This window comes from Ptychodera flava, chromosome 20 (genome assembly GCF_041260155.1).
Source record: "Ptychodera flava strain L36383 chromosome 20, AS_Pfla_20210202, whole genome shotgun sequence".
In the NCBI taxonomy this organism is placed as follows: Eukaryota; Metazoa; Hemichordata; class Enteropneusta; family Ptychoderidae; genus Ptychodera; species Ptychodera flava.
Genome location: NC_091947.1, coordinates 29623423 through 29648623, shown reverse-complemented (window position 1 = coordinate 29648623; position 25201 = coordinate 29623423). Strand labels below are relative to the sequence as shown.

The 25201-nt window shown below is 35.4% G+C and overlaps 1 protein-coding gene across 2 annotated transcripts in view; it reads right to left on the bottom strand.

Annotated features, from left to right (window-relative positions):
* The window catches only part of LOC139120558 (inositol polyphosphate-5-phosphatase A-like), a 103850-nt gene that overhangs the window by 6564 nt on the left and 72085 nt on the right, over positions 1-25201 (bottom strand). Inside the window, exons 5-17 of one of the 2 annotated variants that reach the window (XM_070685032.1) lie at positions 18865-18928; positions 18369-18475; positions 17612-17664; positions 17004-17067; positions 15577-15632; positions 6628-6712; positions 5517-5606; positions 4674-4748; positions 4216-4289; positions 3529-3640; positions 2084-2146; positions 1665-1701; positions 754-812 (exon numbers count right to left, since the gene is read on the bottom strand). In XM_070685032.1, coding sequence (XP_070541133.1) covers positions 766-812; positions 1665-1701; positions 2084-2146; positions 3529-3640; positions 4216-4289; positions 4674-4748; positions 5517-5606; positions 6628-6712; positions 15577-15632; positions 17004-17067; positions 17612-17664; positions 18369-18475; positions 18865-18928 — 927 coding nt within the window. In that variant the 3' untranslated portion in view covers positions 754-765. The remainder of the gene's footprint in view (positions 1-753; positions 813-1664; positions 1702-2083; positions 2147-3528; positions 3641-4215; positions 4290-4673; positions 4749-5516; positions 5607-6627; positions 6713-15576; positions 15633-17003; positions 17068-17611; positions 17665-18368; positions 18476-18864; positions 18929-25201) is intronic. The other variant, XM_070685031.1, reaches the window with a different exon arrangement.

The window sequence follows — 25201 nt, the reverse complement described above, 5'->3', positions numbered from 1 at the left end:
ACGGTTACCATCAGTGGGACTCCATTAATGATCTACTTACAGAGGAAGGGAAGAGTTTGCCGGTCGTAGCAAAACACAGTGACTTATTGTACAGGTACTGGCAAATGGCCGGGGTATTGACCAAACAAGATGAAAAGTCAAGTGTATATCACGGTCATCAACACTGATTGAACTGGAATGGCTCACTATTGCACTTTGACATTTGATAAAATCGTAAACATGGAGCTCTGAGTGTACTGTTAATATTGACAATCCTATAAAAGCTTCCTTTTTCCAGAAAATTTCCAGATAAAAATCCTTTCTGTATACTAAAATGCACTTATGCAAACGAATCTACTGCATCTTCTATACTCTTCTGACACCTTTCTTGCAGCTTTTCAGATTACACACGTCTAATATCATATTATTCTTATATTTTCTACAGTATATTACTGATCGTTGCTTCTGCACTGATTTCTGATATTGGAAACCAGGAGTACAATTGCCAAAGATACAAACACTAGCTATGCACACTGCATTTTGACAAATATTCCCTGTGTGTGGTATACTGTCTTTGATTTCTAGCAAATGTGCTACCCATTATTACAAAATTTTTAGTTCAGCACAGTTATTTTCTATTATACATTTGGACTTCTGTACATAAAATAGGGGGGGAAAGGTGACCAGTTGGAAGATTCTACACAAGACAGCATTCCACAGATTACTGTATTCTGTTCAGACAACTGAGAGAAATGAAAAGAACTTGAAGATTACCTTTGGCATGCACTAAGAGCTGGGACCTGATTTTTGCCGTTTGGGGATGGGTTCTCCAACTACAGACAAAAACAGCGACACAAAAAAAGCATGCATCATGCAAATCAAAGACAGACGAAACAATGTACAGACAATTTTAAAATTATTAATTCAAGTGTTGCATGAACTTCTCTAGCTCTGATAGCGTTTGTGTTGCAATGCCACATCATATTGATTTTTTGTTTGTTTCCCTCATCTCATAATGTTGTTTCTGCTTCTTTTCCACACAATATTTGGTATATATGTCTTCTAGGTTGTTCACATGTCTCTGTCTGTCTCTATCTCTGCTAACTCATCAGTTTCTGTTGTCGGTTGTCTGTCCGTCTATCTACTTTTGTCTTTCATAAATTGTACGGAGTTCTGTTCTGTAGCTCTGTACTTCACAAGGAATACAGCCTGATCACGTCATACCATGAAATCACTGAAAGCTCTATACGTGGCATTACAACCTCAAGTGGTCAAGTTAGAAGTTATGGACACAAAGTAAAAACATTAACTGGTATATCACAGTCATGCTCATTACAGACAGTAGCATATTACAACTAGGGAAGGCAACAGAGATATACTAAAATGTAACATTGTGCCTATTTTTACATGAGTTCTTGGTGCCCAGATATCTGAAATTTTTCATACACTTTCCACACTTCTTAGGGTTACATTTACGACATCCTTTGCAGTGCATATACAGCAGGTGCATGTTTTTTAAGGATTAGCAGCACATTTGATGGGATTCCTCCACTGTGTTTAATTTTGTATGAAATGGGCACAGGTTTCATTAGTCTGCACGATATGTCAGTGTCTTTGGGTGGTGGATTGACATAAAATTCATCAGTTACTCAGAAGAAAGTCTTAAGATGTCAAAATTCACTCACCTTTTCCACCAATTAATCGGAACAGCAGGTACAACGGCTGTGAATAAAACATTACACAAACTAATGTGACTTATTTGTGGGGAAACTTCAGTGCAATGAAATGATATGCTGACTGCTATTACTGGTATGTGCACCCTTTGAGAGCTGTAATTTTTCCCGCCAAAATTTTAGTGCAACATTTTACCAGTTTTTATGAATTTTTCTGTTGTTTTTTTCACAATTTTGGACCAAATGGACATCACATTTCATAGGCTACAGTTTTTATCAAAATTTTGCAAAAATTAGTAAAAAACTTGACTTGGATTTATTTTCTAAAGGAAACGAAAATTGACTTTGGCGCTCAAAGGGTTAAGACAGTCATCTCCTAAAATATGACAAGCAAACTGCAAGACACACCAAGATTCTTTGAGATTATTTACCTTATGGTCACCCATACAAGTGTCTTCACCCATAACACTATACTGTGGGGGATGGAGTGTATCCTGAAATGTACAAAAACATCACATATCAACCAATCAGTGAAGTTTGTACCCTTTTTAACACTGTTATAAAATGAGGACAGAAAATGTCCAAATCATTGTTTTGAATACTTGAGATTTGAAATCTTCTCAGCATTTCTTCACCTAATCATATTGTTTTGTTTTGGTTTTGAATGATTGATGTTGGAGCAATAACAAGCCCAAATTGTAACCAGGTTCTTGAGGGGTTTGTTACATGTATTGGTAACAGTTTTTATGTCTACTTCCCAAAGCATGTTGAAATACCCAGTATTCCGTAGACTGTATATGTGTGTCCTACATTGCTAGTGTTGATAATTGTATTAAGGACCAGATTTGAATTCAGTCATCAGCAGCAGCAGCAACAACAACAACAACAACAACACATTTACATGGCACATTGACAAACCAAATATTTGAGACATGTATTTAAAAATGCTCTTTGAAGAAGCCAAAGAAAATGTAGTTGAGAAATGTAACAAGAACTACCGGTAACTGAGAAATTTTTCCGAGAAGTTACACCTACTATAGCTCTTATTGACAATGGAAGAGTATTTCATTTTCGACTTTGCACTATCCAGTGTATTCTAGCCTTTAAGAAATTTGCACTGGAGCAGTGGTTACCAATGGCAAACACTAACTTGCAATGAGATAGCAGTGACCAAACACTTGTGTTCAAACTGGCAGTAGGTGCAAGGTGCCAACAGCCATTCACTGAAGACTAATATGGGCAAAACACATCAAGTTGGCAATGAGACACCAGTGGCCATGTACTGACACTAGAAATCATTGACTGGCAAATAGCTACTTGGGAACCACACACTGGTGGCCACATTGGCAACAAAGTTCTGACAACAATGCATGGGTAACCATTACTGGCGACTACCAGTTCTCACTGGTGATGAGATGCCAGGGAAACATATGCTGGAAGCCAAACTGCCAACATAGCCTCAGCAATAACACACTGACTACCAATACTGGCAACCACTCATTGGAAACATGATCCCAGTGATCATACACTGCAAACCATTACTGGCAGTATAATGACAACAGAAATGGTGCCTGAACACAAGAGACTGACGACCACATTGTGACAACCTCACACTGGAGACAAGTATCAGTCACCGAACATTGCTAACAAAACACCAGCAACAGGGCACTGGCCATGACAAGCTTGCAGCTCAATGCAAGCAAACATCTATGAAAAATGGTAATATCTCCAGAACTGCTGTTTTAGTTATCAGGATACAACTTAGGTGTACATAATCCATGTACTAGTCAGTGTTTATACGCACAAAGTCTTGGTTTTGAAGAATTAATTCTTTTGATTTCTGGAACAAAATACAAAACTCTTCTGTGAATCTCACCTTATACATGAGTTCCTTTGCACTGTGGGACATTAATATCCTATCACACCATGCAGGACACCTGGTTTGCATGTACTCACGTGCCTTGTTTAGGTCTTCACTATATGGATAACTGAGATATACAAAAAAAATTGAGCAAAATCAGGGATAATGAAATGGCAAGAGTGCTGACTCTGTCGTGTTATTGTTGTCTGTTCTAACTTTCTTTCAAGGTCATATGAAGGGCATTCTTTGCTTATCTTCTGACATTTTGATTTATAGAACAACCAGGCCTACAGTCATATGAGTGTTAGTCTGGTCTCCAGAGAAGAAAAGACCAAAAAAACATACTAAAGAAAGGATGACAAAGCAATTTTTGCAATTAACAACACATTGTTTACGTCATGTTTCTGACAGAGGATTGGGTAGGCACAGTTCCAAGGAGAGGAATATTTAGACTTTCCCAATTTTTATCCGGTCAACTTTTTTAAACTACAAAAACACATTCACGCAGTGGGTTTGACCGACGACTCATCTTAACCATACCAATTTAGTTAAAAACTAACAGAAATTAATCCCCCAGTATTCACAGTTAACATTTTCATGGATATACCCTGCACAACACGAGGGCAAATTTCTGGATATGACCTTTGACCCTGCAGCTTTACTTCATCATTCACCTCTGACCCCCCCTGGATTGTGGCTTACCTTGGAGGGAAATCAATGTCATACTCATAGAGTCTGTCAAGGAAATACCGTGGCTCTCTGTCAAACTTACGAAGCTGAAAATGGGAATCGATCATAAATGTGAAGTGAATTCATGAATCAATTTGCACAGCTGATTACAGCGTTGGTGAAAACAGAATAAAGTTGTTTGTATCTGGTCAATGTTGATAATGTTCAAAAGTTATATCAATAACAAAATAGACTTGTTCAGCAAATGATCTCCATGACACTATCGCACTCAGTTGTTGAAATAGATACTCAGAAACTGCTAAGATGTTGCTACAGTCAACAGTTCTGAGATGAAGTCATGTCATCATTGATAACAGTCCAAAATGTGAATGACATTATATTGACCATATTTTTCTCTAATCACAGAATTTTGTCAAGTACATGGACAAACTGTAGAGTTTCTATAATTGCATTGTACCTCATGTACTTACCCATCGCCCTCGACTTTCACTGTAGATTTTTGTATTGCTTGGACTGAATTTCTTTTTTTCCATGGTTAAAATAGTCTGCATAGATGCAAGAAAGAAAATAATAATTTAAATTGTTATAGCCCTGACTTAAATCAAACACTCAGAGTGGTTTAGTTTGCCAGAGTGGGTCTGTTCAGTACATCATCATCATAATCATCATCATTGTCATGTCATTGTTATTATTACAAATGGAAAAAAGAATTTGACATCTTGCACCTTTTTTCAGCATGACTGTGTACCAAAGTTTTGACACTTCTGTGTTTACCAAATCCTTGGTTGTTCAGGAAAAGTTACATTACAGCAAAACATTTGTGGTTTGCAGTTTATGGAACAAGAATTCCTGATCATCCAACAATATGTTGTTATATGAATATGCTTTAGGCAAACTATACAGCTCATTGGACATACTGCAGAGAAGGATGCAAAATTTCTTGGTTTACTCCAGTGATGGCAACATACATATATATGTGGAACTTTTAACACTTGACTATAGCAGTTGTACAATATTGAGTCATTCCTTCCTTGCATCTCCAAACTGACTCCTCCCTTGCATCTTTCCTCTATGATCTACTGTTGTTTTTTGTGGTTTCTTAGTATGGCAACCTTGATATTCAGACCACAATTGTTTATCTACCTTCTATCTGGTGTTTCCTCAATAATCTCTGTTGAAAAAGCCATAGAAACAGCAGGGTCTTGATTCACTTTTTTATCTATACAAGTCTTTGTGCTTCTCCCTGCAGACAAAATTTCATTTATTTTTACATCTTTACGCCAGAAGTTCAAAAATAACATTCTAGCACCAACCTTATTCTGACTTCCGTTTTCCTCATATGTAACCTTGACAACTTCATCCTGGTTCTTCTCATACTTGGCCGTGGCCTTGGCGCAAAGTGACTGCAGTAAAATGTCAAGTTATTTGAAAGATGACATTCACACGATGGCATCAAGACAAGACAAGACAAGACAAGATCGTTCTCAATGAGCTTCTGTACAATGACTTGCAGCAGCAAATGTTGTGTTGACATAATGTCTAGCAAAACTAACTCACATCAAAGCTCAAATAATGCGAACTATTTGTTCAGAGAAAACCAGATTTTCCTGTCTCCAAGTGGTGTGTCCCATGGAATGAAGAGTTTGCAGACAAAGGCACACACAATGGATTGATTAATTGCAGGTAATATTTGGAATTCAGTGAGTTTTCTACACACAGTAATAAAATAATAAATAAAGTATTGCCCTAATATTTAGAAGGTTTTTTATTTCAGTGACCTCTGAACTTTGCTATGGAGAGCAAACACATTGGCAATTGAGAAGTTTGTAGTGTATTTCCAAGAATGATTTACGCCAACATGCACACACAGGTGCATGTGTACATAACAAATCCTTACAGATATAAATGTGGACATAACATACATTCACATTCATGCACCATACTCTTGATGTAAAGGTATGTCTGCACAAATGTTTACACTATGACACATACACACACATACAGACACACACACAGACACTGATATACACCTGAATTCTCATATGCACATAAATAAACACACACATACACACACATACACACACATACATGTACACAGACACAGATATACACCTGAATTCTCATATTCACGTACAAAAACACAGAGACACACACACATACACAGATACAGACACAGATATACACCTGATATGCACATACATAAACACACAGAGACACACACACACTTAGACACACACAGACATAGACACAGATATACACCTGATTCTCATTTGCACATACATAAACACACAGAGACACACACGCATACACACACAGACACAGACACAGATATACACCTGAATTCTCATATGCACGTACAAAAACACACAGAGACACACACATATATGTACATGTTGTCTGTCACAAACACATTTTTATGCTCACCCCAACGACACCGTATTGGTCCAATCTGAAGTTGAAATCACCAAATATAAAAAGTGGTACGTTGTCGTATTTGTCACTCATAAACCTGGATAAAAACAAACAAAAACCAAAACAAAATAGAACAAAAACAAGAATAAAAAGCACTGTCATTAAATGTAGTCCAATGGCTTGACTTCTTTTAATGATTTTCACTTCTTTACAATGAGAAATTAAAAATCTGGAACAGGCTCTCCAGCGATTTGAGAAAATGGCGACATTACGCTGATTAATATGGATGTTGAAATAAACACGTCAACTATTTGAGTGGAATTACTTGATTATTTGAGAAGTGTGCGCCAGATGATTGAGACTAATGGTTTCAAGATTAAGCCGGATTTTCATGGATTTTCACCCAACTAGGCGCTGTATTGACCTGCAGATTACATGAATTTCAATACAAACACACACATGGAAACCTGGTAACGTATCTGTTGGGTCAGTGTACAGTAGAGACATGATTTGTGTAACAACAAATTTCTCAGTTCACCTGTGTAAATGAACTCACTAAGCCCCTAAATCCCTGGCTTATAATTTGGAATTATCCGTGAAGTCTATCCCGGCAGAGATCTATGCTCACGTGTGTTGAAAATAAGTCGGAATTTTAATACCTGTCTTTGGAGAGCCTAAGCTTGCAGTTACATGTAAACATTAATAATTGCAAATAAACAATTCTTGTAACACTAGATTACCCCTGCATAGCATCGCTGGGGATTTTGGTACCATTGGTTTCCATGACAATATCAAAACGTAAACAGAGATCTGACTGGCTTGAAACAAAGCTCAAGATGGTATGAACTTCAAAGATTTTACAGATAAGCTAAACAGTCATGATGGCCACCACAGGACATGCAAATTGAAAATAAACACTGGAGAAAAAAAATCAGTTCCAAAAACAAAAAAGAAAACGTATCATAGAAGATTAAAGAAAATTCAGAATTATTCAGTGGAGACTATATTACCACCTGGCAGCCATATTGGATTTTTATCCAAAATTAAATGACATGCATAATATTATATAATTTACTTTTTACTTCTTCTTGTGTCAAATTAGAAAAAAAAAAATAAAAAAAAAATATTGTATTCAAGGAGACCCAAGCTTCATGTTTTTTTTTTGAAAATTTAAGAATTTAGAATTTTGTGAGGGTATTTTGAAGCTTCCCTTCTTTCCCCCTTTTCTTCACAGACCACTTCCTAAACAAATTTCACTTTTCACGTTTGTAATGAAACCTTGAAACCTCGTGTCCTACATACAGCTTTGAAGGTTGACTGAGCAAACACGCCACACACAGCACCTTGGATGTTGAGGCAGGCTTATCAGATCTTGAAGATCAGATGAAACACACAATGCTCAACCACTTTACAATTTATGTTTTTGTGATATTCCTTCCTGGCGTGCCATAAATCTTTCACTTATCTGGGAGGATAATAATAACTGGTGAAAGGGTATATAAGAAAATATTCATCTGTATAACCACAACAGTCTGATTCTCGAGGACAACAACCCTGATGAGTTAGTTAAGATACCATAACATTCTTATGAATCATAGAAGGACTCTGAAGATAAGACATTTGACAAATTCTTGATGGGAAGAAATTTCATGGCAACCCGGGAACAGTAGATGTGATAAGCTCACGTGTGCATTGCCACAGTATTAATGCCGATTTGTAATCTCAAACATGTCTTTAATGATGAATAACAACAGGAAAATTCACTATCAAAGGAATCTTCCCATTGTAAACACGGAGAAGACTGATCGGGATTTGAAAGATTGGGGAGTTGCAAGCATATCATGGATAATCCTTCAAACAAACACAGTCATAGTGGGGGAATTAGTCCAGTCAATTTAGGGTTTAACCTAGGACTAATTGCAACAGAAATTATTTCTTCACCATGACCTTTGGAAAGGTCTCACTAATGACATATTAAAAGTATAGAAAAATATAAGAGGTGCAAATTGGTTAAATTTGCATGTATTCAAATTAGCTATATATTGCCTGTAAAATGACTGCTATACTCACATTTTGGGCATGTAAACTGAATTCAAGTGACTTTTTTCATTGCAACACAATTTAGTAAGGTTCAATAAGTTATTTTCTAAATGTCCTGAACAATAAAGGATATGCAAATTAAGTAATTTGCATATATTCACAGTTTTACCACTATTTCAGACAAAATGAATGTTTAAGCTCATATTTAAACAATTGTTTTTCTCTATGAAATTGTTAAGGTTTCGCAAGAATTACCTAAAACAAAAGAATTTGACCTAATTTGCATGCATAATTTGCATATTTTAATACAAAAATTCCTAATTTGCATAATTGACACAAACGGTCTTCTGTACACAATAAGCTTACAATAGCTTCCATTGACATTTTCTGGATATTCAGAAATGCAATGAATAAAGAGAAGAGTTTCAGAGCATTACTGTTTAAATAAAAGGAATCAGAATTCTTTCTTTGGATATTCTTCTTTCTTTTACGACGATAAGGTTATTCATAAAAATCATTGGACGTGCTCAAGTTTTTGACATCAATTGTCATTTTTAGTCATTTTCTCCTACAACATGTTCGATTGCAGTAAAATTTTTGAAGGAATATTTTATGCTTTTGGTCATTATCTTCAATGACGATGGAACTATTCAGTTACTAATAAATGGTTCACCACACTTAACAGTTGTGCCTGTGAATCATCCTTCTCATTATTAAACTATCATAAGTATAAATACGAACATCATTTGAATCACCATGATGGTAGTGGTGATGACAATTATGATGATGGTCATTATCGTATCAAAATTTCTTCCTCTTCCTCTCTGTTAACATCTTCCTTTAGGTGCTTCATTTGTATACAGCCAGAATTCTTTCTTTGACAACAGAAAGTCTAGATTTTGCTTTCTGTCAGGGTTATTCATGCTGCTGCAGTTCATTGTAGAACCCATAAGCATGGGGAAGGATAACTCAATGAAAAGATGTGAAGCATAGGATAATATAATTGTACTGCGTATCATATCAGATCTTAAATGTGCAAGTATCACTCATGGGGCTGTTATGTAATGGACTTCCCATTTGCAGATTATTAGACTTTTGTATTAATACCAATAAGATCGATCACTCAAGGAATTGAGAGTCTGGCCAATCTGAGGTGAGACTTCCATAAGGTTCAAAATACAGGATAACCAATTTTATGATAATTTGATGTCAAAATTTGATATCCTAATTGATAAACTCGTTAACGGCAGCTTCTGTGATGCAAATCCCTTCACATCTTGGTTTTCTTGTTTCACGGTCATGAAAATTTGAAAGAGCAGCTAGACCATGTAACATTATGAAAAGTATCTAGATTTGCTTTTACCAGTGATTTAGATTATCATGATTCAGTCAACAGATTTTTTTCAGTTTTTCCTCAAATGCTATGGCTGTGTACGGTAAGATTTAACAGGAAATCTCTCTCTTCAGTCCACTATATGACTTTATATTAATTTTCAATTGTTGTCTTCAAGAAATTTCAAAATTTTGAGAAATGCAGTGTCCTTTGATTATTGTAATGTCTTTCAGGTGATAAAGGAACAGCTTTCCTAATCCATATTTCATGATAATTGGCAGTGTTAAGTATAACAATTGTACCTCTATATCATCATGATCATTATAATTTATTTATCATTATTATCATAAATTTCTGTATGTGGCATGAACAGGCAAGTTGCACACAGTCAAAAGTATATCTGATTTACCAGTGACCACACAACCTGGTCTTTAATTACATTTTATCCACACTTCAGTAATCTATATTAGTAATACGGGTAAGGGTGAAAATAAAAGAAAGTAGAGCTGAAACACAAGTTTTCTTCAGCCTCCCTTAGTACAAAGTGTTGGTTATTTGGCCAAGCATTTTGGTATGCATTAAGAAAATCCAAATCTTCCAGTAAGTTCCCAATGTTATTGACATTATGCAAATTCTCTAGATAATTGAAATGAACTATACGAATCAATCATTGTTTATTTTACAGGGCTTTTCATTCTGTAGGCCCATTAGTATATAATCATTAAAATGAGTTAAAATACACAGAAAATAAATAACCATGTCAATTTCTTTGTACTGAGCAAAATGTTCATTCAAGTTATAAAATGGACATCTTTCGATAGGAAGAATTTAAAGTATTAAATAACTTAAACAAGTAGTGTCTCTTAATGTAACTTCTCATTTTACTGATAACATAATTAATTAAAATAAGTTGACGTCAATTTGAAAAATTAAAGAAAATTATTTTAATGGTCATCATATATGATTTATGCACATGAGGAATCGCTCAAAATTAGGTAAAATATATTTAGCAATGTTAGTAAAAACTTCCAATCTCTCTTTACGATATTGTAAAAACTTTCAATCTCTCTTTACGATATTGTAAAACCTTTCAAGTTTCAATTATTACATGTAGTACAGTGTAGGCATTTCCTATAAAATCTTTTAAAATTAGTCCTGTGCACAATGTAGATTGTATTAGGCTTTGAATATACCATTCTTGGACGTTTTAAGTATTTAAGGTGAGGAAATAATTCATGTTCCAATTAGAAAAAGGAAGTGACATGGTTGACTTATTGGACAAATGCAAATAAGAATTTTTTTATCGCTGTAAGATATATTTGAAAACATTCCCTGAACTAAAAACAAGAAAATGATGTTACATAGTCATTACAATGTCAGCGTATCTCTTAAATCACTTTCGTAAATAGATTATCAGCACCAGGTTTGTATATCATCTATGACCCATTTAGCATTTGGGTAAATTAGCTGTCCTATGCACAACTTCATTAAATGCACTTTTCGCGATCCCTGGGATCGCCTTTGTTCTAGTCTGTAAGAGAATGATTGAGGTGTAAGAGCCTTTTGTTTTCCATTCAAATTGTAATCTGGTGGGTAAATTTTCTGATGAAAAAATCTGTTGCCAACACAGGCCTTTAAACTTGCGATATGTAACTTCCATGACCCTACTAAAATTTAGTTCTAATGATCTCCGTTGTTTTTTTAAATTATATATAGTCATTTATACTATAGGTCAAAAAAGGGAAAAGTAAAGTGGTAGGAGGGGCACATTGCAGTTATGTAAAATGAGGAATCTTAAATGATTTTATGCATTGCCTAGAAACACAAAAAGTACATTAAATAATGAAATTGCTTGAATTAAATATCAATTTGCTGAATATATTTTTAAAAAATCTGTTAACAGCAACGATTTTGTTCCCTTTTCAAAGTTTTATATTTATTCAAATTATGCACTGTCTTCCCTCTTAACAGTAATTTTGTTTGTAATTCTATACATTCAGTACAGAGTGGAAACAAAAACTACTTGTTGTGTAGATTAAATATAATTTTAAGTGAAATGCAGTGGCAGCCATACTTGATTTAGGCAAATTAGGAATATTTCTCGGGCGATAAAATGTATTCACAAATATTGCCTGGACAAAAATTAAGATAAATGCATACATTACTTGAACATAATGTCGCATTTTTCTCAAGTCAATATGCATATTTCTTTTATCAGTGAATGTATTGCTCCCATTATCCGTTTATATCTATACAAATAAGGTAATGTTATAAATCTTAGATTGTATTGGACTTTTAGTATGTCATTCTAGGACCCCTCTAAAATACACAAAGAAATTTAATTCTATTGCAGTCAGAAGTAGCTTATATAGTTATTAACTAGGGACATACAAAGAAAAACGAAGTGTTGTGGCGGCCATATTGGATTTATGCAAATGAAGAATATTTCTATGACGACAAAATATTTTAATCAACATTGCCTGAACCAAAAACAAGGCAAATAAGCCCAAAACCCGCATATATGTTTAGCCAAATATTTTTAGTAGCAAGATTCTATCAGCACCTAGTTTGTAACCATAATCTTTTTCCATATATGCAAATTAGGCATTGTTTACATTTCTAGATTGTACGAGGCTTCTAGTATGTCATTGTAGGGCTTCTCTGAAATACACAGTGGATAAATAATTCTATTGCTGTCAGAAGTAGCATAAAAATAGTTATTAATCGGAAAAATACAAAGAAAAGTGAAGGTTGTGGCGGCCATATTGGATTTATGCAAATTAGGAATATTTCTATGAAGACAAGATATTTCCATCAACATTACCTAAACCAAAACCAAGGCAAATAAGCCAAAAACCTGCATAACATATCATGTTTAGCCATTATTTTTAGCAGAAACATTCTATCAGCACTTAGTTTTTACCCATAATCTTTTTACATCTATGCAAATTAGACACTGTTTACAATTCTAGATTGTACTAGGCTTTTAGTATGTTATTCTAGGACTTGTCTAAAATACAATGTGAAAAAATTATTCTATTGCTGTCAGTAGTAGCTTAAAAATAGTTATTAATTCGAGAAAAACTAAGAAAAGTGAAGTGTTGTGGCGGCCATATTGGATTTATGCAAATGAGGAATATTTGTATGACGACAAAATATTTTCAACAACATTGCCTAGACCAAAAAGGAGGCAAATAAGCCAAAAAACCCTGATCAAAAGCATGTTTAGCCACATATTTTAAGTAGAAACCGTCTATCAGCGACAATTTTATACCCATGAGCCCCCTTTACATTTATGCAAATTAGGCACTGTTGCACCTCTTAGATTTTATTATACTTTTAGTATGTTATTTCTAGGACCTTTCCAAAATGCATGGTGAAGAAATAATTTCTGTTGCAATTAGTCCTAGGTTTACCCTTTTTGGCTTAGATTGACTGGACTAAATCTAATATTAAACCACATTCAGAAAATTTCACCAAGTGAAACCTCAGTGTCTTGACATTTCATGTTCATGGTTGAGTCTGAATTGAAGAACAAATGAAGCAATTTTTTTCAAAGAAGTACTATTCTGACGATCCTACCATACCGAAATAGAACGAAAGCATTACTCTCTCAAGATTTGAAATGTACTGTTGGCTATATGATGTATTTTGGTCAAATTAATTCTATGATAAAATCTGTCATCTTCAAAGACACTTTGGCTCTTTGACGATACGATGTCAACATTGGTGTACTATGAATACCAAGTGTGTAATTATGTTCTAAACAATACTTGAGACAGATGACTTCGACATAATATTCATTATTACACCAGATAAGAAACCATTCTTCTACATTGCTGTCAACTATTGGAAAATGGTATTCATTTTGCTGATGGTAGGCCAGACTGAAACGCATCTCAAAACAAACTGAGAATCTCAAACCACAGATAGTGGGGCAGAAGACAATCATACATAGACTCATGTTGATATTTGTATGTCTCAGTGACTTGGCTTTGATTTGAAATGAAATACATACCAAACTTTGAAGCATCTACAATAAAGCATTTGCGATATACTTTTGTTTGTCCGCAGGGATGATTAATAATTGTTGTTTTACACTTCATCATTCAGAACTGATTTTTTTCTTTTTCTACAAAGAATATGAGGATACTACCAAATGGTTTTAGGCACTAACTTCTTTGATGATAGTGACACTGTGGGTGAGAGTTGTGATATAAATATTACTGTCATCATGTAAATAAATTAATTCTGCTGTTGTAAAGTGATAAAACTATTTTCATCAACAAAATCTTTTATTTTCAGAAACTATTTCAGAAACATTGCCTACACATTAATATGATTCATATTCAATGTAAAAGTTGTGCAATTTGATTTCATTTGTTCAATTTAATTTGCCTCCCTGAAAAGGGAACTGTGAGCGAGGTCTGATCCATATGGGGAAGGTTGTTTCATTGCCACATTTGAGGTACTTTTCTATTGTTTTCTATCACAAGGTGGGATTTCTGTACAAGAAAATGGGGGTCAAAGAACGGTGGCTGAGATCGTGGAGTGAAACAGGAACCTACTTGATGGACAGTAGTGTGATGATAAACAGTTTGTGTGTACAAAGTTAACCCCATCATTGATCACTGCTATCATAATCCCCTATGTTTGCTTTGTTTCAGGGATTACCACTGGGTAATGACATAATTTGACATGTAAATGTCACTCAATCTCAGATATTGACTCAAAATTGTTTATACTGGTCATTGGCACACTGTTATCAAACCAGAGTGCAAACAGTGTAATTTAAACTTAATTAAAAATAGTGAAATAACTGAGAAATAATCAGTTTGCGTATATACTTAGCGTTACTCTTTGTAGATTTGATCAGTTTAATATATCAGACTTCTGTACAGTTTTTGCCCACATTACCAGATTTTCTGTCAACTTTCACAAATTTTATGGGATTTCTGTGTGGCGTTGTCAACTTCAGCAGATTTCTGCAAAACTTTAGCTATTTTTCCAGATTTCTCAGAAGAAAAGATTTCATTAGGTAGTGCCATATTAGGAAACTCATTACTTAGTTAACACTATACACACAGATCTGTTTTACACTTTCACCAAAATTTTCTTTTGTCGAAGTCTAACTAGGCCTAGGAAACAATAGGATTGTACCGAAATTGGGGATGAAAAAGATTGAATAAACTGACAGCACTGACTATGAAATCAGCCGACACAATAAAGCTTAACATTGACGAAGGGTATTGGTACTGCCATAGATCCTACAAAAAGTTTTCTAGGGTCTATGGCACTGTTGCCCGCCATGAAAAAGGGTGTTTTGTTAGTGCGCACTGATAGGACAAGCTGTATGTACAGCTGTGTATTTCAGTACCGCATGCTGCCCTGCAAGACACTGGCTGAAACTTCTACATACACCATCATGTGCATATCTGGAAGATTTTTAAACCACTGCCTGTATTCAATTCACACGATGTTCATAATTGAATTATAACTTGGCGATGAAGGAAAACAGAAAAAAACATATGTATGCAAAGCCAAACTCTCTTTTAAAAGTGTGAAAAAAGTAATTTTTTAAAACTGACCTTTCTAATACAAACTCCAGTGCTTTCCGCCTATGACTACTGTACACTGATGGTGTCTGCAAAGAAAGAAATAAATGAAATTGTTATTATCTTTTCAGTTTTTTTCTTTTCATTGAGAAATGCATTGTCTGATAACTTGATCACAAAGTATTCCATTGGTTCAAAAATTTTCTTTTCTGTATACAAGATTGCATTGGTAAATTTCAAATTTTCAACAGACTACAATATTACTTCTTTGTGATAGTTTTGTCATTCCATGAATGGCTTATTATACCTCACAGACCTTGCCTCTTTGACTGTTTTCAATTTACGAAGAGTTTAGCCAATGTATGAAAATCAGACGATTATGAAAATGATGACTTGTCACTGAAGGACATAGAAAACAAAGAAAATGCAAATGAATTCAAAAACTCTTTTAACTAGCATGTGTGACTTTTAATGAAAAACTAGTCTTTTGAAATAATGACGTTTAATAATCTGGGATCAATTTGTAACAGAATACAGGCTAATAAACTTAATGATATCAAACCAATAATGGTCAATCTACTATTAGGAGAAAGTTAATTGATAGTCACATTAAGAGAATCTAATAATATGCACCCTTTTTTCATAGTTGCAATGTAAATACCTCTTGTGTTGATAGATTTAAAATTGGTCATGTGATCATGATCAGGTGACCTTTTTCATGTCATGTGATTGGTTAACACATGCCCAGTTCAGCATCTCCTTATTGTGGTCAAAACTGTGGTGTGTTCTGCACAGATGTGCTTTTCACAACAGGGTAAAATATGAACATGAAAAGATTGATTGAGTTTTCAAACTCTACTAGCAGATGAAAGTGTTTGATTTGCCATTAAACTGCACTTTGAGAAAGATGGACTTCATATTGCTGGCACTTTCATGCACAAAAATATGAGATAGTGTATCAATATGGGTGTTACACCAGTAAAGAGAATTGTTTTTGGAAAGAGTAGGTATGTATGATACATGAAAATACATTTTAATGAAGTCCTTACTGATAAATTCAATGTGCTGATGAAGTGAGCCATTTTTAAGCATTCTGCTTTGTCATGATGAGATCTAAGAGAGTTCACTGCTCTTACTAAATTCTCTTCTATTGTTGTAAACTACCATTGTCAGCAGTATACTTGTGCCTATTGTTTGCAAGTTATTTAGGAAGTTTGCATATTCATGTGACCATAGCATATGAAGGAACAAATACAATAAAATAGAAATTGGAATGGACGGCTTACGTAGGAAAGAAAGAATGTCTGCAAACTTTCATTTATTCTAGCTTTGCAAGTGTTTGTGTCTCTTGTTCACATATTGGTTTCAGTTCTCCCCGATGATTTTGTTGCCATGTTGACCCGACCACAACAGTTTCAAAAATCACCCTGCCTAACAACGCAGCTATGGCAACCACCCACCTTTTCTGCAGCAGTGATGTTACACGCATCATGAAACAGATGAATGTTCACTAGGTCGAAGATGCTGTGTGGAGGAGAGAAATAACAAACTCAATGACTTGAGAAGGTACGATATGAGGAAATGCATGCATTAAATTCCTGGTCATACTAAAGCAACTCATATTATGTCAATGATGAAACTATGAAAACCTGGCATAATGGCTTTTGCAATTTACATATTGCTCATTTTAATAAATCTACATAAATTCACCTTTTAAATTGTCTCAAAGGAGTGCATCTTGTAAACAAGAAGGGTAAATAATTCTCAATTTCTAAAAAATGAGTTCATCATATTTTCAACACTGAAGTGTTCAGCCTATATTGAAAAGCAAGAATGCTTTCACGATGTCATTTTATGCTATCACAGGATGACCTCATTCTAAATTTAGAAGGTCTATTACTTCTAAACGGAAGTAAATCCAAGTCTAAGCTCTTCTCTTGCTTGACACACAGTTAGACTTTGATCTTTCAGACAAGTATGCTGCCTTGGTGAATATGCAGTGGGACAATTTCCCATCATATTCACCAGGGCTCAATCTGAGTCAAAGTTGGAAGGTCAAAGTTCATACCTATCATTAATACTCCACCGAGTTCTCAGGAACCCCTTCCTTGACCACTTCGTCTGTCAGGTGAAAAGAATAGGAATGACGGTTATACTAGAATAGCTTCACTGCAAAACATCACATTGCAAAAATCAAAACTGAGTGAGTTAGGGACATAAATTGTATTTTAGTTGTATTTCATTGAAACTGCTGATCAAAACACATGCATTATCACTGCTGGTATAAAATCTGTCAACGTATTAACCCTTTGAATGCTGTAATTTTTCCCACCAAAATTTGAGTGCAACATGTTACCAAATTTTGTTAATTTTTCTGTAATTCTTTTGCAAATTTTGGACCAAATGGATAGCACTTCTCATAGACTCAAGTTTTCGGTCAAAATTTTGGGAAAAATCTGAAAGAAATGTTTGGACCTGAAAAAATTGTCTACATTATATTATATAGAGGTGACAAAAATTGACTTTACTCACAGGGTTAACTTATTAAAGAGAAGTCCAAACCTTTATCATAAACAATTTAACCATCATCAAAGTGATCAGTTATTCTACTTTCCATGAAACACTTTTTACAGATAATCTCTGTCCGGATTGTACACTTCAAACCACTGGAGAGAATATTCCCCTGTCCATGATAATTAACTAAGTTACCATTGTAGATGCTGAGAAATATTTGTCTCCTAAAATGTTTATTACTTCATAAATTTTCTTTCCTGAACAAAACACTTTACATCTTGGAAGAATCTTTAATTTGACAGAAAACTTACCTCTGGAAAAAATTCTGGTGCAAACTTTATTTTTTCTTTCGTGCTTGCTTCTTCTAGTTTGACATTGGTATAGATCTCTTTGCCACTTACAAAGCGGAATTTACACGCTGTAAAACAAGATTTTACCAGACATTTAACTCTTTTCAAACTCTAATGATGAAAGTATCAAAATAAAGAGCAAATTAGCCATAATACTGAATCTTTTCAGAGAAGATTTCTTTCTCAAGTTTTCTTTGTTTTGTTTTCATTCAAAGCAACTAATGAATTGTCTAAACTATTATTATGAAAGTCACCACAGAATAAACAGATTCTCATCAATTCTTGGTATCTTTTTGATGCAACCACTGACAGAATTCAGTAACATAGATAATCTTTTTTTGTATTAAACACGTCAGAGTTTTCACAAACTGACGATTGATGCTTTATGTTGATATGAAGATGATTGCATTATCAAAACATTGTAAATCATAATTCCATTCGTTATCAAGGGACTTACCAGCAAAATCATAGATGAAGATGTTTTGAAGACTTTCATGGATGAAATATATACAACCTAGAGCCTGAAAGAAAACAGAATAAATGAATGAATGAACAAGAAACAAACACATAAACAAATAAACATACAAATAAATTGAACAGAATTGAATATATTTCAACTGAAATCAAATTGATCCAAAGTTTTGCTGTATGTGGAGTTTCTTTCACAATTGTTGTTATCAATATTTCCATTTATTTTCTATTCCCCCTCTGAGTGTTTGGGTTGGCAAGATATAACTTTAACCCTTATCCTGCCATTTTCATGTTTCACCATCAGGTTGAGTTGGTTAAAACTAGTGAAGCACAATATTCTAGTATCCCATAAGGTTCATTCAAACAGAAAATCGAACGTTTGAAAGTCCCTGAAAACACAGATACTGTCACATGATTTTTATGAACTACAGCTGCTGTGATCAAACCAGGGAGCTGAGAAGGTGAAAATATTGGCTCAATATTGCTTTTTACTGACTTGGCAGATGGGGAAGTGATGCTCTATGGCAGGGTAAGGGTTTAAGAAGTTTAGATATTACAAAACTTTGGCAGAATAATGATGAAAATCATGGAACTGCTGAGTGAAAATTTAATTAAGATGATAGAGGAACCAACTTTTTAAAAATAAAAGAACTTTGTGTGACCAATCACAAGGAATTTCTTATCATACATGCACGCATAGATTCATGAAAGTTCAGAATGAAATGAGGTATACAAAAATATATACTTTTTGTTTTCAACATTCAGATCTACTGGAGCTCAAGGTAAGATGTTCACTGATAGACAGATATTTGCTACAGTGTAACTTTAAATGTGTTTTTATTACTAGCAATATTATCAATGCTGTGTGTATATTTTTCAGTTCAGAGAATTTCAGCTTGCATTGACTGTTTCCCTGTACTTTTCACCATATCACCGCACATGAGGTCAATTTGTATTACTTCTGTGTTGGTGATCACACTGTCGTCAGAAATCTGGTTGAACACCAGAATGTACATGTACCATATACTCTGAACCAGTGTGCTGCTGAGAAGACAAACTGTGAATGCTTGACTGACAAGGCTGTTTCTCTAACATTGTCACCCAACGTGCGACCTAGCTCACCCTCAAGTACCGACACACCCAGCGAAAAAAAAGTGCCTGCACTTCTGTGTTCTGTTGTCAGAGAGTTATCACTCAGAAAGAATGACAAGTCCGCTTCGTAGGGTGGGGTTCTGGAGTGTTGCTCAGAGGTTACACATGAGTGGGACAGCAATATTCCAAAGGGGGAAACGCCAATAAAAATCATACAAAAACGGTTGCTAGGATTAGTAGATTACGGACATCGAAAATTATGATGTACCGACATCCTTATTAAGTTGTTTCAAAAAGCCCCTTTTTGCCATAAAGAAGTTCACTACCAACATCTGATTGTTCATCTGAGATCCCTCCGGTCATGAAAACCACAATACGTCTACTGTTGTAGTTTATTTGCCATCGTTGTGGTAACGTTTTCACAAGGACATCGTCAACACCACTGAGTGCCCTTCAACAAGTATCCGAGTCCAAACTTATTTTAACGGCATCTCATGATCTCGGTGATTGAATTAGGATGATAAAACTGACAAAAGATCAACACTCCAGCAGACACTGAAGGGTCAGGAATATAATTCTTTTTGTGTTAGACATTCTTTTGACTCATTTCAAGTTAATGGCAATTTTGACTTTTGGACCAGAAGCTTTAATAAAGTGTCATATGCTAGATTTTTGTTTGAAAACGAGGCGAAAAGTCCGCTCAGTTTGTTGGCATGTTGTAGTTTGTTGGCATGTTGTTAGATCTGCGACTTTACTTCGTTCAGACTGCATTTTTGTCTGCTTGATTTGTTTTTGTCCTGATCCTCTGATAATGAGGAGAGTGGCTGTACTTTATCTTAGCACTCCTCAAAGGCATAGGAATATTGAGTTGTATAACATTTCTGTGAAACTGCAATGTTTGACATATTCACACAGCGTTGCTGTTCACTGCTGAATATACTGTTTTGTATGTGCGCAGCATTGATGCTACACTGATTGGTACATTGATGCGTGTTTATTTGCTGTTTGATACACGATAATGACTGCAATACAGCATAACTGCTGGACTTGTTTGTCGTAGCTAGGATTCTAACTAGACCAGTCAATACACCGATTCATACAGCATTGCTACACTCTTTGATACAATGATGTATGTGTGTGAAGCATTTTCGGTAGATTGTTTGATACATGGGTGTGCTTGGCTACTCTCTGATATGATGACATCACACCATCACTGGTAAACTTTCGATACACTGAAGTATGTACATCACTATTGCCAGGCCGACAGATAGATGCATGTCCCTGTCTACAACACTTGCTGAATTAATGTTTGAAAAGCATTTTACTGAAGGATTTAGTTGTGTACGGTATAATCAGTCAAAGGGTCAGTGATGATGGAGGACTCATGTATGACAGAATCTTTCAGTCTGATAGACAAATGTGATTATACAGTTGTCCATATTGACATGTTGAATGAGCGCGAAGGATATACCAGGAAAAGTACAGGACAACCTCTAGGTTTATGTTTGCCACGTATTCTTGTACAGTACATGTATGTGTGCTATACAGCCTAGAGGCTGAACCAGCAGCTGTTACCATGGCTCGATCACGACCAATGGAAATTAATAGCTAGCATTTCAAAGTGTACGGATATGCCATGGCTGCCAAAGTCACGCATTTCAACAGACAATGTTTGTTACAATTGTATAAACGCCAACAAGCCGAGTCACATGACAAACTGATGAGTTATCTATAGACAATTAGCTTATGTCATTGGAATTTGTCGTGAGGAGAGTACAGAAATGCAATGAAGGACAGCCATCAAAAAATCAGGGATGTACCTTGTCAGCTGACATACGTACTGTTCACCTTTACACCATGATAACTCGGTTGAACCATGTTAAATTCTGTTGAAGCTAATTTTATGGTTGAGCTCATTCACAGTATAAGACCAAGAGGGTGAGAGGGTAAGTTAAAAGGACAATATGTTTGTGAGGGATATTTCAGTGAATTTATGTTTAAGATGAGTCAGCCCCCTCACAAAAAACTCAAACAAACAAGATCTGAAGAATACTGAATCAAATTATATTAGGCATCTATCAGTAGAGATATATATATCCCTTGGAATAATTTTGAATCATATTATTGCTTTGGATGAAACAACTTTTCTTCAGTCTCAAAGATAGAATGTTCAATTTTCTAACTGAGCTTTGAAAAACAATGCCTATGAATAAATGATAGCCTACCACATATGAAAAGCGTATGTCTTTAAGTTTATGTTATAAGCTGTGTGTGCTGATATTGTTCAACTTTCTCTTGAGTGAAGTTGAGTAGACTTACGAGGAGAATCCTCTATTTTCATTGATCTCCAATCATTCATACTTGTTTCCTCCTTGAAGAGGACAAAACTGGAAAATTTTTTTAGAGTTAATCTCAAATAAATAGCAGGAGTATATTATGTATCGGCTAATGGGAAAACAAGTGAACTATCGAGTGCACTTCATTGTTGACATACACTTGAACATGGCACTGTTCTGTGTACATGTACACACTGACAGGGCAAGAAAGGTCTGGCATTGGCCCAACATCCCAACACAAAGGCTGATTGAAATCTAAACAGATGTTGCCAATGATAATATGCTAATCCTCCTTGGGCCGTGGCTAAGGGATAAACAATGAGACGTACTTCATGAGAACACGTTGAGGTGATTTTTTGAAGAGCTGACGTCAGTTACACTCCATGTGATTTATGTGCATTTTTTATGGATGCTGAATGCCATTTTTTTTTCGTTTCTCACGTGCACGCAGGTACACCCCTTCGGACCGGACTGGGTTGAATTATGAAATGGAAATTGAAAAGTTAGTTCTGTTGAAGTTTAATATAACACTTTCACATGTTGAGTGTTACAAATGACAATATTTTATGGGCTGTGTATTAATGCCGCTTTATCTAATCAAATATAAGTACGGCAGCACTGTACATACACATGGTGAGGTGAGCTTTATGGCTTAAAATATAGCTCTGTAGTAGGAGCTAGAAGCAAATATTTTTTGCCGGCATCTGTTCGCCAGAAATGGGAAAACCGAGTGGATTTTCCCGATCATTTTGCATCCAGGAAATGAGTCTTATTGATTTGGAAGTGTCAACAGAGAATTGGAAACGTTGGGTGTTTTCTTTCCCGAGACGATCAAACAGGTGTTTGGACGGGGCTGTTGATGCTGCAGTGTCGGCATGAAGTATGAAATGGTTTCACGGCGGGTCAAGTCATCGCCCGGGTTTCACGACTTCGCAATGCTTTATCCCAGCTGCTGTTTGGTCAGGTAATCTCTGCTAAGTCCCGATGGCTTTGCTGCATGTCTGTCCACTGTTGATGCATTGTAAGCCTGCTAGTCAGAATTTAACACCCTCGGATTAGGGCCCACAATTTGTCTTCCACCAGATAACATGCCACTCGGCTGTTGCCAGCCAACCGTAGAATTTTATGGCACGGGGTTAAGTCCCCACCGCCCAGAGTTAAAGCCAATATATACACCTCTTGGCTGGTATCATTGACTACATTTCAGGATGACATCCCTCTTCTGGTTGACACGTCCAAATCATATCCAAATCTAGCAAATCTCAAAATAATCACAAACTAGGCCTAAAAATACAGAGCAACAGGCATGCGAAATCTCCACCTATTCAGCTACCATATCATTTTCCAGTTACACCCCAGAAGCGGCAGTTTTTGTTCCTCTGTGGGTGGTGCTCTACCACGGTAAAACATTTCATCTTCCTTGCTCTTGCGAAATAAACAGAGTCACACATCGGCCCTCGTTCTGCTTGTATCCATTGAATTTGTTTACTTTGTAAATCTTCTATTACTTTGATCATGTGAAATAACATGCCAATCATAATTAATTAAGGACTAACCTTTGTAGGGTGTGAGTAGAAATAAATATTGGCATCCAACAAGACAACAGGCTGTTGTTAGATCCATCATGAGTCACACCTGAGGTGACAGTATCCTAGTTAAGTTAGGACCTACATGTAGTGTTTCCCTGCCCTTCTACAGTGCAATAAAGCAAATATTTTCAATTGTCTTGGTTTATTTTCAGAATGCGAGTTTGTACAATTGAGGTTACAGTATCCTAGTTAGACCCTGAATTACCTTGCCCTTACTTGAGGCAATAAACGGCGACTTTGTCCCTGTTTATTTTCAGACTGACAACTTCAGGACACCATAGCACCACATATACACAATCATATGTTTAGGAGTATGAGTAACCACAGATGTGTACCAACGGCGTTTTACTCATGCGCTTGTGTTAAGTTCTTGGTCAAATTCACTTGACCTGAACTTTTCTTGAAGGTACACTGATCAAACAATCAATAATTCAGTTGTTATTTGTTTGTTAATTCATCTTTTTTTGTTTGACATATAGAAATATCGGTGATCTGTAAACTTTCTGAAAATTAAACCAAAAAACCAAAGAACAGGTAAGAGAACAACATCTGGGAGAAAGATTTAAAATGATAGCGGTTATGGTTCAATAACTGAAACTAAAAAAAGAATGCTGGTTCGATGGAAGAGTGACTATGAAGTTGAGTATTTTGAACGAAAAGATAAAACAAAATTGGTCTTGATACAACTTAAAGTAAAATGTGACCATAAAGGGGTAAACAAACTATTTCTACACGTACAGATTCCTGAAAGGCCAACATATTTGCCAATACGACATGGTTACAGTAAAGCTTGACAAGTGTATGATGTGTTTTATCAACAGTGAGTGACACGAAAAAACTGTCAAAGTTTTGAAGCGGGTGAAAAGTTCAACAGTGGGATTCTAAATCTGACATGACACTAAGACCATGTGATGTTACTTATCAAAGGGTACTCAGATAAAAACATGCAGGCAAAAAAAAAAGTGTTGGTATGATTTATTCAGTCACCATTGATCAATTTTGATGCTACATGTCAATATATTTTACATACATTTAGAGACATTTGTATGCATTCAGGACTGCATGCAAACTTTTGAATTCGAAAAAAAATTATTTTTATTCCTGTCAAAAGTTCTGAGAGGAATCAGAAGGACTAAAACTGGTGAGAGGAAGCTTTTCCGTCATACCAAATGTTGTTCAAGATGAAACAACTAGAGAAATATCATGACTTTGTGCAAGTTCTCATAGGCACATTTCATTGGTGTTTCTGAGCACCTTTTACAACACATAATATTGGCTAATGTGGTGTTTGCGATACATGTATTGT